A 13,652-nucleotide genomic window follows, 5' to 3' on the forward strand; every position below is an offset into this window, starting at 1 on the left:
TCCTTGCCGATGCCAAGCTAGAAAGACAGCTCCACGATGAAGGAAGGCATCAGAGGACAGAAGGTGGGAAAATAAAACCCTTCCCACCCAAAAGCCACAGCCTTGCTATTAGTGAGAGTCAGTAATTAGAAAGTGAACTTAGAGACACGGAGGACAGTGTTTCAACGGGAGGAGACCAGGATCACAGCAGCGCACGAACGCTGGGCTGGGCAGCAGCGTGAGAGCAGCTCCCTAGAGCAACGAGAGCCTCCAGAGCCCAAGAGAACTGCGTGCACACAAGCACCCGGCGGATGCCCCACAACTGCCAAATCACACACACTTCTTTTTCTACAGAGCAGAAGAGAGTTGGATAAACACACACAAAGGTGAATTCTAGCATATTAAAAACCTAGAAGATACTGCGGAAGAGGTAACAAAAGAAAACGTGGAAGGATGTGTTTGCGACGCCGTGGAGTATGGACAAGTCCTCCCACACACAGAGTGAGACCAAGATGGATGAATCGGAGTCAAAATTAAGAATGTAGTTGGGGAGCCGGGGGGAGCTCAGTCAGTTAGGCGTCTGGCCCTTGGTCTCAGCTCAGGTCTTGGTCGCAGAGTCGTGAGTTCAGGCCTGGTGTTGGGCTCCGCGCTGTGTGTGGAACCTACTTAAAAAGTGAGACAGGGAGAGACTCTGGTTCGGTGACAACACCGCAGACGGGCAACACTTACTGCACGTGACCGAAACGAAGACGCCACCGCTGTTTCTAAAGGAAGGAGAACTGTGCTGATGAAACGGGGGGCGTTTTCTCGTGATCTCACAATGTCTGAGCTCACACCGAGCGAGCAGTTCCACTAGGCATCTCGCACACGCGCTTCTGTCGCACTACGCTGCGCAGCGAAGCAGAAAACCTAACAGAAATCCTAACCTTTCCGCCCGAGCCCCTACGTATGTTTTGAATTTTGTGCTCCGGACTTCTTTCTGATGCTTACTTACTCACTCTCACTGCTCTGCACATCTCTGGGTGCCCGCCGTGTCGCAGGAGTGTGCTGGGCACATACACGGATCAGGATCGCAGCTCCTCTGGGGCAGATGAACCAGCAGTGAGACGGACGCTAGCTGGCGTTAGGGGTCACGGACCGCAGGGGTGCGCCGACAGGACTCCTCTCTGTGGCCAGGAGCCCCGTGTCGTGCAGGGCGCTCCCGCGTCACGGCCGAGCTCCCCCGACAGCTTAGTGTCTCCCAGACTTCAAGTTCTGACGCCGACTCTCTCCCTGGACTGAACTCCTCCTTCCCCCAACGGAGCCGCATTTCTAAGCGCCAGCCCCAACCACCCACAGGCAGGAACCTGGCGGAGGGAGGCTCAAGCCTCAGTCCCCGCAGCCTCTGCTCACTGGCCGGGAGGACTCCGGGCCTCTCCTCGCCGGCCGTGGGTCTCCCCGCCAGCGGCGCTTACAGCTTTACCGAGGAGCCACGGTGAGCGCGGCCAGGACCAGTTCACAGGCACAGAGGCAAGGAGGTCCCGCCGACAACAGCTCTCTGGAGCCGAGGTTCACCCCAGCTCAGAGATCTGACGACGGGAAGGACGCGAACGTGTGCTGGACGCGGATACACAGAGCACGCGCTGAGAGCGGCCGCGGAGGAACGTCTGTGAGGCACACGGGATCCAGGCTCATCAAGACATGCCACAGTGCAGCGAGAGCGGGTGACGACACGAAGAGGCGGTCACAGGACGAAAACCCCGGCAGCTCTGAAGCAGATGACATGATACGCAAAGGCCCAAATACTCAGAAAAGTACAAAATAAAACAATGTCGCCCAGCAGGGCTGTGGGGAGCTGGGTCCCCATATCCCAACGCAGGGGAGCGGAGACGCGTGCACCACCAGGTAGGGAAGCCCCACGGAATGAGGCAGGCGTGCGTCCGGACCCACTGCGGGCCCCAGACACTCACGCAGCTGCACAAGGGGCCGGTCATCGCCAGATCTTGTGTGGCAGCGGGGTGGGGGCAGCTGAGGGACCCAACGTGAGCAAAGCGGCTAAGGTCACAACGGAGGCCGACACAGCAGGCGGGGGCAGGGAGCGAGAAGCACATCCCGCCCTCCCCAACCCGTCTGGCCGCACAAGATCTCTTCGTTACCCCTAACGCCAGCTAGCGTCCGTCTCACTGCTGGTTCGTCTGCCCCAGAGGAGCTGCGATCCTGATCCATGTATGTGCCCAGCACACTCCTGCGACACGGCGGGCACCCAGAGATGTGCAGAGCAGTGAGAGTGAGTAAGCAAGCATCAGAAAGAAGTCCGGAGCACAAAATTCAAAACATACGTTCACAAAACGTTAAGATGTATTTCCAAAGGTAGTGTGACAGTTAACACTGGGAAACCGCACGGAAGCAGACCTGGGGTGCTGGGGGGAGGCTGGGGAGAGGTGGGAGGGGAGGCTGGGGAGTAGCAGCACGGCTCTACGCCAGTCACAAGAAGAACTGGGGATTCCAGGCCCCTCCCAGAGGAAGCGATCTTCAACTGCGGCCCCTAACCGGGGAGAGAGACCCACCAGGCCTGCAGCTCAGCCAGGCAGAAGCCCTCCCCGCCCTGGACCCTGGCTTGCCCCCAACACACCTTCAGTAAACAGCCCTGCCAACAGCCTCCTCCCTCAGATAACGGCATCCGCTCCCTTGTTTGTTGGACTTGCCTACCTTTAGCCCTAACTTGCTGGTCCCAAATTGTCATTTTTATTCCCAAATCAACCCATTTTTGCTGGTAAAAGTAACTATATTTAAGGTTAACAATACGTGCATAATAAGAACAAAAAGCATCACTGCAGTAATGCAGACACATAGGACATGAAGCGATGACCGGAGTTCAGTGGAGGTATCTCAGGGGGCGGCCGAGTGGGGGGCTGGGGGAGGACGAAAGGGGACCAGGTGTAAAACACCGACCAGAGTGGGACGGAGGACAGAGTCAGCACCTGTGTCCGCACGGCCCCACGCGGAGAAACGAAGACGGAGCCTTCACTGCGTCAGAATACGCGCCTCGGGCAGAGCTGAGCGAGAAGCGGGACCCGAGCAAGCACCGGCTGCGGGAAAACACGAGCCCGCGCGCGTCACACATGTCTGTACCTAAAGGTGTGTGTCACGGCAACCCGAGAAGCTGTGCAGGCCAAGTCCCTCGGAAACAGTGAGAAGAAGGACAACTGCTAACAGACAAAAACCGCAACTCACTCAGTTTGAGGAACTCACTGAAGACAGGGAGTTTGGGACTAAAAATCCAGGCTCAAGACAACCAACAGCACGACCCACGCAGACCTGTTCGGGGGCAGTGGAGGGTCAGTCACGCGTCCTCCGGGCTGCGCAGCCCCCGCACGACTTTAAGCTGAAGGCGGCCCCAACGTGCGACAGGGCTGCGGGTGACTTACCGACGGGGAGCCGGGGCGGGTGGGGCAGCCGCTCTGCACCCGGTCCAGGCGAGCCTTGCCCAGCTCTTTGGGAGCACAGGGCACGGGGACACGGTCACGGGGCGGTCATCTTAACTGGCGCCTTCTGCGGGCCGGTGATCCCGACCAGCTAGCTACGCTGTCTTCTTCAGGGACGACCGGAACGAGCCTCCCCCCTCTGGTCAGGGCACATGTTAACCTCCACGGGGCCCAGACCACGGAGCCCTGGCGAGGCCACGGCACGGGCACGAAACTGCAGGGCCAGGGACGGAGTCACGTCCGCGTGCCGACCACACGGTGACTAGGAGGACGGCAAGGCCGATTGTATCTGATACCTGACCCGCACCAGCAGCGGGAAGGGAAAAGAAGAAACAAAACTCACATTTCAACATGCAGGTCAAGAATCCCAAACATCAGCAAAACCAACCAGCAACGTATAAGAACCAATCAAACAGCCTTATTCCAGGAATTCACGAATTATTTATGACTAGGAAGACCTACCAGTGGCCTCTGGCAAACAGAACAGAATGAACAAAACCCGTCCGCCTGCATAAGGGACATAAGAGACATAAGACGTCTCCAAGGTCTAACCGTCTGATGCTACCAAGCCCAGGACGCGGGGAGGGACGACTCCTGGCAAACGGACAGGCTGTCCGTGAGAAGTCACAGACCAGAGAGCAGCACGTGACCCGGCAGTGAGCGGCTCAGCCGCGGCTCCTGGAAAACGACCCCCCCACCCCGGGGAACAGTTCCCAGTGGCACGAGGGCAGCTGGAAATCGGGTAAGCAGCAGCCACTCGTCCGATCCCCTCCTACTCTGCAGAAACACAGACGTCGCCCCTGGAAAAGCCCGAGTGTAACTGTGAGCCCTGCGGACAGCTGTGGCACGGCGCCGTGCAGAAAACAGGACCCGAGTGCAAATCCCTGTGATGAAACATGGGACATCGAGCCCTCCTGGAACAAAGGAGGACACCTGCAGGATCTCGGTCAGGGAAGGATTGCAAAACCAACACGGAAGCACAAGCAACAAAAGAACAAAACAGACAACTGGACTTCGTCACAATGAGAAACACCTGTGCCTCCACGCACACTGCAGAGAAGCGACAAACCCACAGAATGGGGAACATCTGCATGTCGTAATTTGATAAGGGACCGGGATCCAAGATACACCAAGTGCTCTTGTAACTCCATGATGAAAAGACAAATAACCCAATTAGAAAATGGGCAAGTGACGTCAGTGGGTTATTCTCCAGAACAGACGTGTAAGCGGCCGATCAGCGCATGAAAAGGTCTCAGCGTCACTGGTCACCAGGAAATGCCAATCCCAGCCACGGAGGGTACCACTCCGCACCCAGCAGGATGGTCCCAATGAAAGACAGTGTTGGCCAAGACAGGGAGAGATCCCAACTCCCATGTGTTGCTGGTGGGAATGGAAATGGTCCAGCCACTCTGGAAGACAGACTGGTGGCTCCTCAAAGTAAGTTCCCACAAACCTCAACGATTTCACTCTCAGGTGTGTATCCAGGAGAAACAAAAACGCATGCCCGCAGAACTAACGTGCACACAGGGCCGCCAGGGTGGCTCCGTCGGTTAAGTGTCTGCCTTTGGCTCAGGTCTTGACCCCAGGGTCCTGGGACGAAGCCCCTGGAGTCGGGCTTCCTGCTCAGTGTGGAGTCGCTTCTCTGCCTCCCTCTGCCCTTCCCCCACTCATGCGTGCACTCTCTTTCTCTAATAAAATCTTAAAAAAAGGTGAAATTAAATAAAAAAAGTACACAAATACTCATGGGAGTTTATGAACTCATATAATTTCTCTCCTTTCATATACTAACGTGGAAACAACCCTAATGCCCATCAACTGATGAATGAGCCAAGTATGATACCTTCAGAGTGAAATACTGTATTATTCAGACACAAAACTGACACAAGCTACTAGGACATGCACAAACCTTGGAAATGTGACGCTAAATGAAAGAAATCAGACACACAGGGCCACATACTGCACGAATCCTTTAAAGTCCAAAACAGGCAAACACACGGAGAAAGTAGGTTAGTAGGTGTCGGGGGAAAGTAGATGGGGAATGGGGGGCGTGGGTGTGCCATTTCTTTCTGGGGTGATAAAAATATTCTGGGGGCGCCTGGGTGGCTCAGTGGGTTAAGTCTCTGCCTTCAGCTCAGGTCATGGTCTCAGGGTCCTGGGATCGAGCCCCGCATCGGGATCCCTGCTTGGCGGGGAGCCTGCTTCCCCCTCTCTCTCTGCCTGCCTCTCTGCCTACTTGTGATCTCTGTCAAATAAATAAATAAAATCTTAAAAAAAAAAACCCTGAAATGAGACAGTGGCAATGGTTGCACAACTCTGTGAACATACTAAAACCCAATCAATTGTGGTGAATTAAAAGACTGAATTTCACGATCTGTGGATTGGATCAATACGGCCATTATTGAAAGGAAAAACCTCTCCAAGTTAAGTAAATTCACTTACTCTTGTGTTAACCCAGTACTGAATGAACAGCACTAGTGCGTTCACTGAAAAGTAGCTACATTTTTTTCTAAAGATTTTATTTATTTATGTTACAGAAAGATCACAAGCAGGCAGAGAGGCAGGCAGAGAGAGAGGGGGAAGCAGGCTTCCCGCTGAGCAGAGAGCCCGATGTGGGGCCCGACCCCAGGACCCTGAGATCATGACCTGAGCCGAGGGCAGAGGCTTTAACCCACGGAGCCACCCAGGGGCCCCAAGACAAGCAGTCTTTATGAAGAAAATTACACGGCTTTACTGTAGGACATCAAAGACCAGAGTGACACACCAGGCACACGGGGGTTTTCCCACGAGTCCACATCAGCGCACTGCCGGTCACGACCCGACCTCATTTGTTGGTCAACATGCTCAGTTAAACAAGCTCACACCGAGGAACAGAACTGCAAAGAGCCATGCAGTTCGGAAGGACAAGGAGGTGAAGGGTTCGCTCTAGTCAAGGCCTATTCTTATACTGTGCTATTTATGTGAAGTTCTGGCACCAGGAGAGACAGACACGCCGGCAGAGGAGAAACAGAGCCAGAAACAGACCTGTTAGAAGGGCAGACACTCTACAGAAAAAGGGACATTTTTACTCAGTAGGCAAACGATGGACAAGTCAATGCATGCTGGGACAGCTGACCGCCGTACCGACACGGGCACATTCGACCTCGGGAGGCAGGGAAGGACTTCTTAACCACAGCACTGCTGATGAGTAAGTCCGAGTGCAGAACGTCTAAAAATTCTGCATGACCACAGCAATGCACGGAGTGAAGAATGCAAACCTCCCTTCCATCAGCGCAGGAGCGGGAGGACACGCTCAGAGAAAGATGCTGCATCACGTTTTTAGACAAAATACTCAATAATCTCATGGCGTCAAGGATATGCGTTAAAAGTATAAATAGAGGGACACCTGGGTGGCTCAGTGGGTCAAGTGTCCGACTCTTGATTTTGGCTCCTGACCGCTGGGTCTTGAGTTCAAGTCCCGCACCAGGCCGTGTGCTCAGCGTGGAACCTGTTGAGGGTTCTCTGTCTCCCTCTGTCCCTCTCTGTTCTTGGGCGCGCGCTCTCTCTTTCCCTAAAATAAATTAATCTTTTTTGTAAAAGGTTTAAATGTAAGTGAAAGACATCCACCAACTTCATGGAAATGGTGGTCCTTTGTGGGTGATAAGAGTAAGTGGTAGATGGGAAGGCGTTTCTTAGCCATAAGTGGAACGTTTTCTTTCTTTCTTAAGGCAGATTTGAAATAAAGGCAGCAAAACGTGAATGCCTATTTATCCTGGGTGGTGCGTATACGTGGGTCGGATATTTCCTATAAACTTAAAATACTTCTTAATTTAAGAAAGAGGCCGCGGTAAAGCAAAGACAAGCCACAGAAGAACTAAACACAAAGACAGATCAGACCTTGGAACAAGCGGGGAGAGAGGCAGCCCAAGGAAGGTCAGTGCGGAACTCGAACTGTCAGAGTCAAGTGCCGCTGGCCGTGCTGCCTCGCTAAGCCCACATCCGGCTAAAGGTAACCCACGACAGATCCACAATCAGAAGCCATGAAGCTGAGAAAAAGCAGGAGCACTGCTTTTCATTCCGAGTCTGTCTCACTGTTTGAAGTATTACAGGAACATGTATAATTTTGGTTTTTGTTTTTTCAATGGAAGAAAGGCACAAACTGCAATGCCCAAACCAGAGACCGTAGAACTGTCCGTACGTCCTTAGCAGAGTCTTACGTCGGGCACTAAAACAGTTTCTGAGCTTCCGAGATTTCTCACTGCTGTGTTTCTGCTAGAAACACTACATAAACCTCTGTAGGCTTTGGCGAGCACACCTACAGGGGAGCAAGTACACATCCTTCGAGAACAAAGCACTTTACCCTGAAACAACGTTGTAGTTGAGAGCAGGATGGTCTTTCGAGATGGGAGGAACAAGAGGTTCCGGCTGCCACTCTTCAATCAGTTCTTCCTTTTCCTACGGGAGAAGGAAACAAAATACAGCAGGTGCTGGTCACCGGACAGTGACTGTTTTGCTCCCACACTCCCGTTAAAAGCAACCAGTAAGTTCCTTATCTGTCCCTGAACAGCAGCCCGTGAGGTCACGTCACACACACTGTCCACCTGTGACCCGGGGCCAGATGTCAGAAGTCTCTCAGGATCCCTCTGTATTCAAGGGACTGCAGACCCGTAAAACCGAAGGACACTGCATCTATGTTGCCAGAAGTTAAGCTTTAAAAACAGTTTTTTTTCTTCCAGAGCTTTTAGGGTAGGATGTCCGTGATTACTAAGTCTTGCTGAGTTCAGCTTTCAGAGAACGACTCTGAAGTTATGTCTAGTCACTGTCTAAGAAATGTAGTATGTGTGGACTGCAGCTTCATCAACAAAAACTCGAAATACCGGGAGTGACCAGCCGCTTACCAAGCTGAGCTAGAATCCAGCACCTGATCCTTCACAAGTTCTGAAACACCGAGGGAAGAAGCGGAGACGGGACCTCTGCCCCGGACGGCCCAATCCTACTGCAACGCTATCCAGAGTGTTCCACGGCACGCTAATCCCACAAGGCAGTCGGAACAAAACGGTGGGGGAGGGCAGGATCTGTGGTCAAGGTGAGGGCATCTCTCCAGACAGATTCAACTACCCACTGGCCTGAAGGCTACTGAAATCACGGATAAGACACGCCCTGCTCTGCTTCAGCCCAGCTGCCCAAATATATCTGCCCTAAGAACCGCAGGCTTCATGTCCTCTGGGGGCCCTGCCTGACTGTCCTACAGCGAAGACGAACGAGCAGGACGGCGGCGGCCAGTCAGCGCAGCGTGGGACGTGACCACCGCGCTGCTGCCTCAACTCCGCCCCTCTCCACGCTGCACCAGCGCTGCCCCGTGGACTGGAGTTGCAGACATTTTCATGGAAAAACCGTTCTCACAGTCGCAGGTCTCTCTGAGCATCCCGGCCCAACGCTGCAGGGGCTGGGGAGGGAAAGGGCCCGAGGGACGGAAACCACGGTGCGGTCAGAGCTGCTCTTCCCTCCCGCACTGGGGTGACTTTCCTAGGTGCTCCCACTGAAGGGGGAGGATGAGCTTCTTCTCCACAAGCCCCTCATCCTTCCGGTGAACTGGACGCCACGTGGGCAGTGCCGCAGTCCCCTAGACACTTCTGCTTCCTAAGGTTGCCTGGCTCGGGCTTGGGCTGGGTCCCTTACCACAGAGAAATTCGGTTTGGGGTGGGGAGGTGGGAGGATTCTTTCCTACTCCGAATTTCCTTCTTGAAGAACCCAGGGAAAACCATTTGGGTTTCAGAACCAGTGGTGTTCTTCCTGAGCCACTCACGTTACCCTGGGCGTGGATCATCGAAATCCTGTCGCTGCGCAGGCTTCCCTCCTACCGTCTGCCCTAACACTGCTGCTTCCCTAACGCAGTGCAGCCTTCTGTGGCGGGGTGCCCCTCTGGGTGGCTACTTTACCCCTGGCTTCTCCACGTTCTGCTTCCCTGATATTTCCTTTCCCTCAATTGTTTACACGACAGAAAAAATTTTAACATATGTAGGTGAGCCACCACCAGTACTTTTTGGAAAGAGGTACCAACTATAATCACACAGTGAATAATGAAAGATTTAATTTCTTACCTTGACTGTAAGATCAGATCGTTCTTGTAATTTGTACGTTTTAGAGAACAGAAGTCGGATTATCCAGAGAATTAGAATGCCTTCCAAAATAAGGTGGTAAGCAGGAGCCTAAGAATGAGTCAAAAACCAAAAAAGAAATGAAATAAACACTTACAAAATCTGCACATAAATTGTGATGCACTCATATATCGCTTCCATGACCTTAAACCTATTGCTTCTTAAGATTTATTTTCAGGGCGCCTGGGTGGCTCAGTGGGTTAAGCCTCTGCCTTCGGGTCAGGTCATGATCCCAGGGTCCTGGAATCGAGCCCCACGTCGGGCTCTCTGCTCAGCGGGGGGCCTGCTTCCCTCTCTCTCTCTCTCTCTGCCTGCCTCTCTACCTACTTGTGATCTCTGTCAAATAAATAAATAAAACCTTTAAAAAAAAGGAAGATTTCTTTTCAAAACTCCTTTCATTTCTACTCATTCCTCTCCCCATTTCTAATAGCAATTTCTCCTTCACACGAAAAATTTCTGATAGCACAGCTTCAACACCTCCATAGGAACGAAATCTAATTCTTAAAATAAAACCGCATGTAGCAGCCCAGCACGTGGAACGGTATAAAGACCAGCTCGGTCGGATACTGCACGTTTCTACTGGTGGGAAGGGACAGCAACCGGCCCGTCACAGCTCCGCGAGCCTTCTTCCACCCCAGTGAAGCACGGATGAGTCCGGAGAGTTCTCTGACACTCAGTTTCCACAGCTCTCGGCGTTTTGCACATCTTACTCTATTTTCCGTATCCCTGATGAGGCTCTTTAAATCCTTCTTGGAACACGGCTGAGAGAAAAAGACTTTATAAATGCCTAAAGGAATGGCAGTTTTTTCCCTACAGCAGCTCCCCAAAGTACGCAGCGTGTTCCACGTCAGCCGGCACGAAGACACCTCACGGAAACGGTCCACGCCAGGTCCTCCTTCCACTGTATGTTTCCAGGATGAAGGCTGGGCGGGCTTCTGTGTTTTGTACAACTAGACACACCAAGTGCGTGTGGAAGATTCCAGACGGTGACTAAAGCCCAGTCAGCTGCAGAGACCTACTCCAGTAAGCTGTCTGGGAAAGCCGTTTAAAAGAGGAATTTAGAACAGTAAACACAAGTTCTGTGCGAACGTCAGACGAAAAGAAAGTGAAGACGATTCACCGCAGTTAAAAACAAAAACCCAGAATGTGGAGATGGGAAAACTGCAGACACACTGATCGGTTACCTCCTAAGTCCGCACACAATTCTGTTTCTAAGTACACACGTATGTTACACGCACACACTCGTGTTTCTGTTTTGGGTGTAGGACTCCTCCAATTCTGTGCCCAGCTGTAACAAAACTGGCGCAGCAATGGAAATCTCTGAGAAGATTCTAAGTATACGGATTCCCCTTGAACACCATTCATTTAAGAGTAAGGACTCCAGTCTGAACATTCTGTTGGTTTTCTTGGGACATCTGGGTGGCTCAGTCACTCGGGCGTCTTCCTTTGGGTTGGGGTCATGATCCCAGGATCCCGGGATCTGGTTGTGTGTGTGTGTGGTGGGGGGGGGGGGTCCTTGCTCGGCAGGGAGCCTGCTTCTCCCTGATGCTCCCCCCACTCGCGCTCGCTCTCTCTCTCTCTCTGACAAAGTAAGTAAATAAAATCTTTAAGAAAAGAACATTCTTTTGCTGTTCTCGGCACCTGTACTCCAGTAGGCATCTCGCTCTACAAAGAAATCGTCGTAAGAAAACCGAAATACTGATTGTCTAGTGCATTAATCACAATCACAAATGCGGCTTCTTCTCCTGGAAATGCCCCATCCAAGAGGACGCCTCGCTCCTGACCCGCTGTCAGTCCTCACAAACGAAGCAGCAGCACAGAACACGAAATTGTTCATTTGTTTTAACTTTTTTTTACAAACGCCCACGTCAGGGACTTTTATCTCCGTGACTGGAACGCGGACCGCACTGGCCACCGCGCGCCTCACATCCGTTCCGTGAGCCGGTTTTCGGAGGTTCCGAGAGGTCCCGCAGGGAAGGCGGCGGCGTCGAGGAGACCCGGGATGCGCCGCTCAGGCCCGGGAGTTCCCGCCGCCCGTTCCCGGCACCTCCCCCGCGCCGCCGCGGTCCCCCGCATAGCCACCGCGCGCAGGAGGCTGGTAACACGGTCCCGAGTCCCCGGCCCCTCACCTGCTCCAGCCGCGAGGCTGGCGGGCGGCCGCCGCACCGACCCCGCGGGGACAGCGCGCGCGGGAAGCGCTCCCGGCCCGGGCGGCAGAGCTCGGCGGACGCCGGTGGGGCGAACGCTCGCTCCCAGCCGCGGTTCCGCCGCCCCCGACGCACCTGCAGCCGCCGGCCCTTCGGTAGGCGAGCGCGCCGCGCCCCGGAGCCCGCGGGGAGGGCGCGTTCACGGGGCAGAAGCGGACACACGGGGAGCGGCGACGACGACTCCTCATCCCGTCCCGCGGCCGCCGGGGCCGCTCGCGCCCACCGCAGCAAACAAACTCCGCACTCGGCTCCGTTCCCCCGTCCGCTCCGCGCCCCGGGCACCCCGCTCCCCGCGGCCGCCGGACAGAGCTCGCCCACGCAGCTTCGCCGCCCCGACCCGCTGCCCGTCCCCGCTCGGGAGCGCCGAGAGCAGCCTCGGCCCCGCGCCCGCCGCCCGTTTCCCTCCCGGCGCCGACGGCGACCCTCGGCTCCAGCGCCAGCCCGAGTCTCCCCGCGAGCCCGTCCAGCCGGGGACGCCGGGGTCGGCACGCGGCGCAGCCGGCCTCGCCCGGGACCCGTCGGACCCGCAGGACCCGGCGCGGTCGCGAGCCGCTCGGGCTCACCTCGTAGAGCGCCTGGACCATCTCCACCAGAACCCACTGCTCCGCGGCGGTCGCCATGGTCAGCCACCCGCGCTTCCTTCCGGAAGGCGGGTCGCAGCGACGTCACGCGGCGCGCGGCGCAGCCCGGTGACGTAAGGTCTGGGGGGCGGGGCTGGCGAGCGGGGGGCGGGGCACCGCCTCCCGGCGCCTGCGCGCTGGAGGAAGCGGGAGGCCTGGGCCTCAGAGTTGGTGGGAGTCGAGCTTCGGGTCTCCCCGGCGGCGGGGACAGGCGGGGCAGGTGTTGTGCGGCCGTGCGGGGGCGGGACCCGGGCCGGGCTCCCGGGAGGGCGGCTGACCGTAATGCCTGCCCTGCGCCCGCAGGGCTGCTGGTCCCTTCTCCGGGACGGACGCAACCCGCGAAGGCACTTCCTGAAAGTCCCAGAAATGCCCGGAAAGCCGCTGCGCCACGTGCGCGCTCTGCTCCGACGCCGGCGGGGGGTCCTCCGGCCTGCGGCTTCCGGAGCCTCCGGCCTGCGGCTTCCGGAGCCTCCGCGGGCGCTCGCGGCCGGCGCGTGGAGCCGGCGGGCCGGGGTCTGCGGCCGGACGCGCCGGTGGTCGCCCCGCGGGCCTTCCTGCGCGGGCCTGATCCCCGGCCGGCCCTGCCTCGGAGCGCCGCGTCCCACGCGCGTCGCGTGCCGGTGCCCGGACGCACCACGCGCGGACCGGTCTGTCCCCCGCGGCCCCTCGGTCCGCGGCCGCGAGCCGGGCTCCGGCCCTCACTCTGACCTCGGCCGCCGCGCACCGCGCTCCCGGCCAGTGCGGCTGGCGGCCCCCGGGGCGGAGCGGCCCTTCCCGCCGCGGGAAGCGTCCCCAGGCTCTGGCGCACCGACCGGTATGCTCCATCCTTCTGGAACTTTCCCCAGCTTAGCAGCGATTGGAGGACGCCTCGCTGACGTCTCGTCTTGATGCTTCTGCTTGTCCGTGACGTTTAGCGACTTCTCTCCGCATGTGCAGCACTTCCAGGAATCACCTATTTACATTCTTTGCCCATTTTTCGTTTGGTGATTTTCATCTTCTTACGGGTTTACAGGAGCTCTTTCTGCAAGCCGAGTGTCTCATATGTTTCCCGTCTCATAGGTGACATTTTTGCCGTTCTTTCCGGCTGTTCATGCGGTCTCTGTCGCACCTACCTTTTGGACTTCATGTCACACGTCACACTGTCCCTGACCACCTCTGGACTCAGATCCGCTGGCGAAGCGCATCTCCGCGGGACCCGCGCGGTCCTCCGAGCCGGCATCAGCCGTGGCCACGCACACTAGCCTTTAC

At 56.1% G+C, this 13,652-nt stretch overlaps 1 protein-coding gene across 1 annotated transcript in view; it reads right to left on the reverse strand.

Annotated features, from left to right (window-relative positions):
* LOC111153496 (serine palmitoyltransferase 1-like) overlaps positions 1–12,404 on the reverse strand; it is a 29,206-nt gene extending 16,802 nt beyond the window's left edge. The window contains exons 1-3 of the mRNA XM_022512553.1: positions 12,348–12,404; positions 9,521–9,628; positions 7,780–7,874 (exon numbers count right to left, since the gene is read on the reverse strand). Of these exons, the coding sequence (XP_022368261.1) occupies positions 7,780–7,874; positions 9,521–9,628; positions 12,348–12,404 (260 nt within the window). The remainder of the gene's footprint in view (positions 1–7,779; positions 7,875–9,520; positions 9,629–12,347) is intronic.
* Positions 12,405–13,652: the final 1,248 nt, after the last annotated feature.

Source organism: Enhydra lutris, unplaced genomic scaffold (genome assembly GCF_002288905.1).
Source record: "Enhydra lutris kenyoni isolate GAN:26980312 unplaced genomic scaffold, ASM228890v2 scaffoldscaffold33, whole genome shotgun sequence".
NCBI lineage: Eukaryota > Metazoa > Chordata > Mammalia > Carnivora > Mustelidae > Enhydra > Enhydra lutris.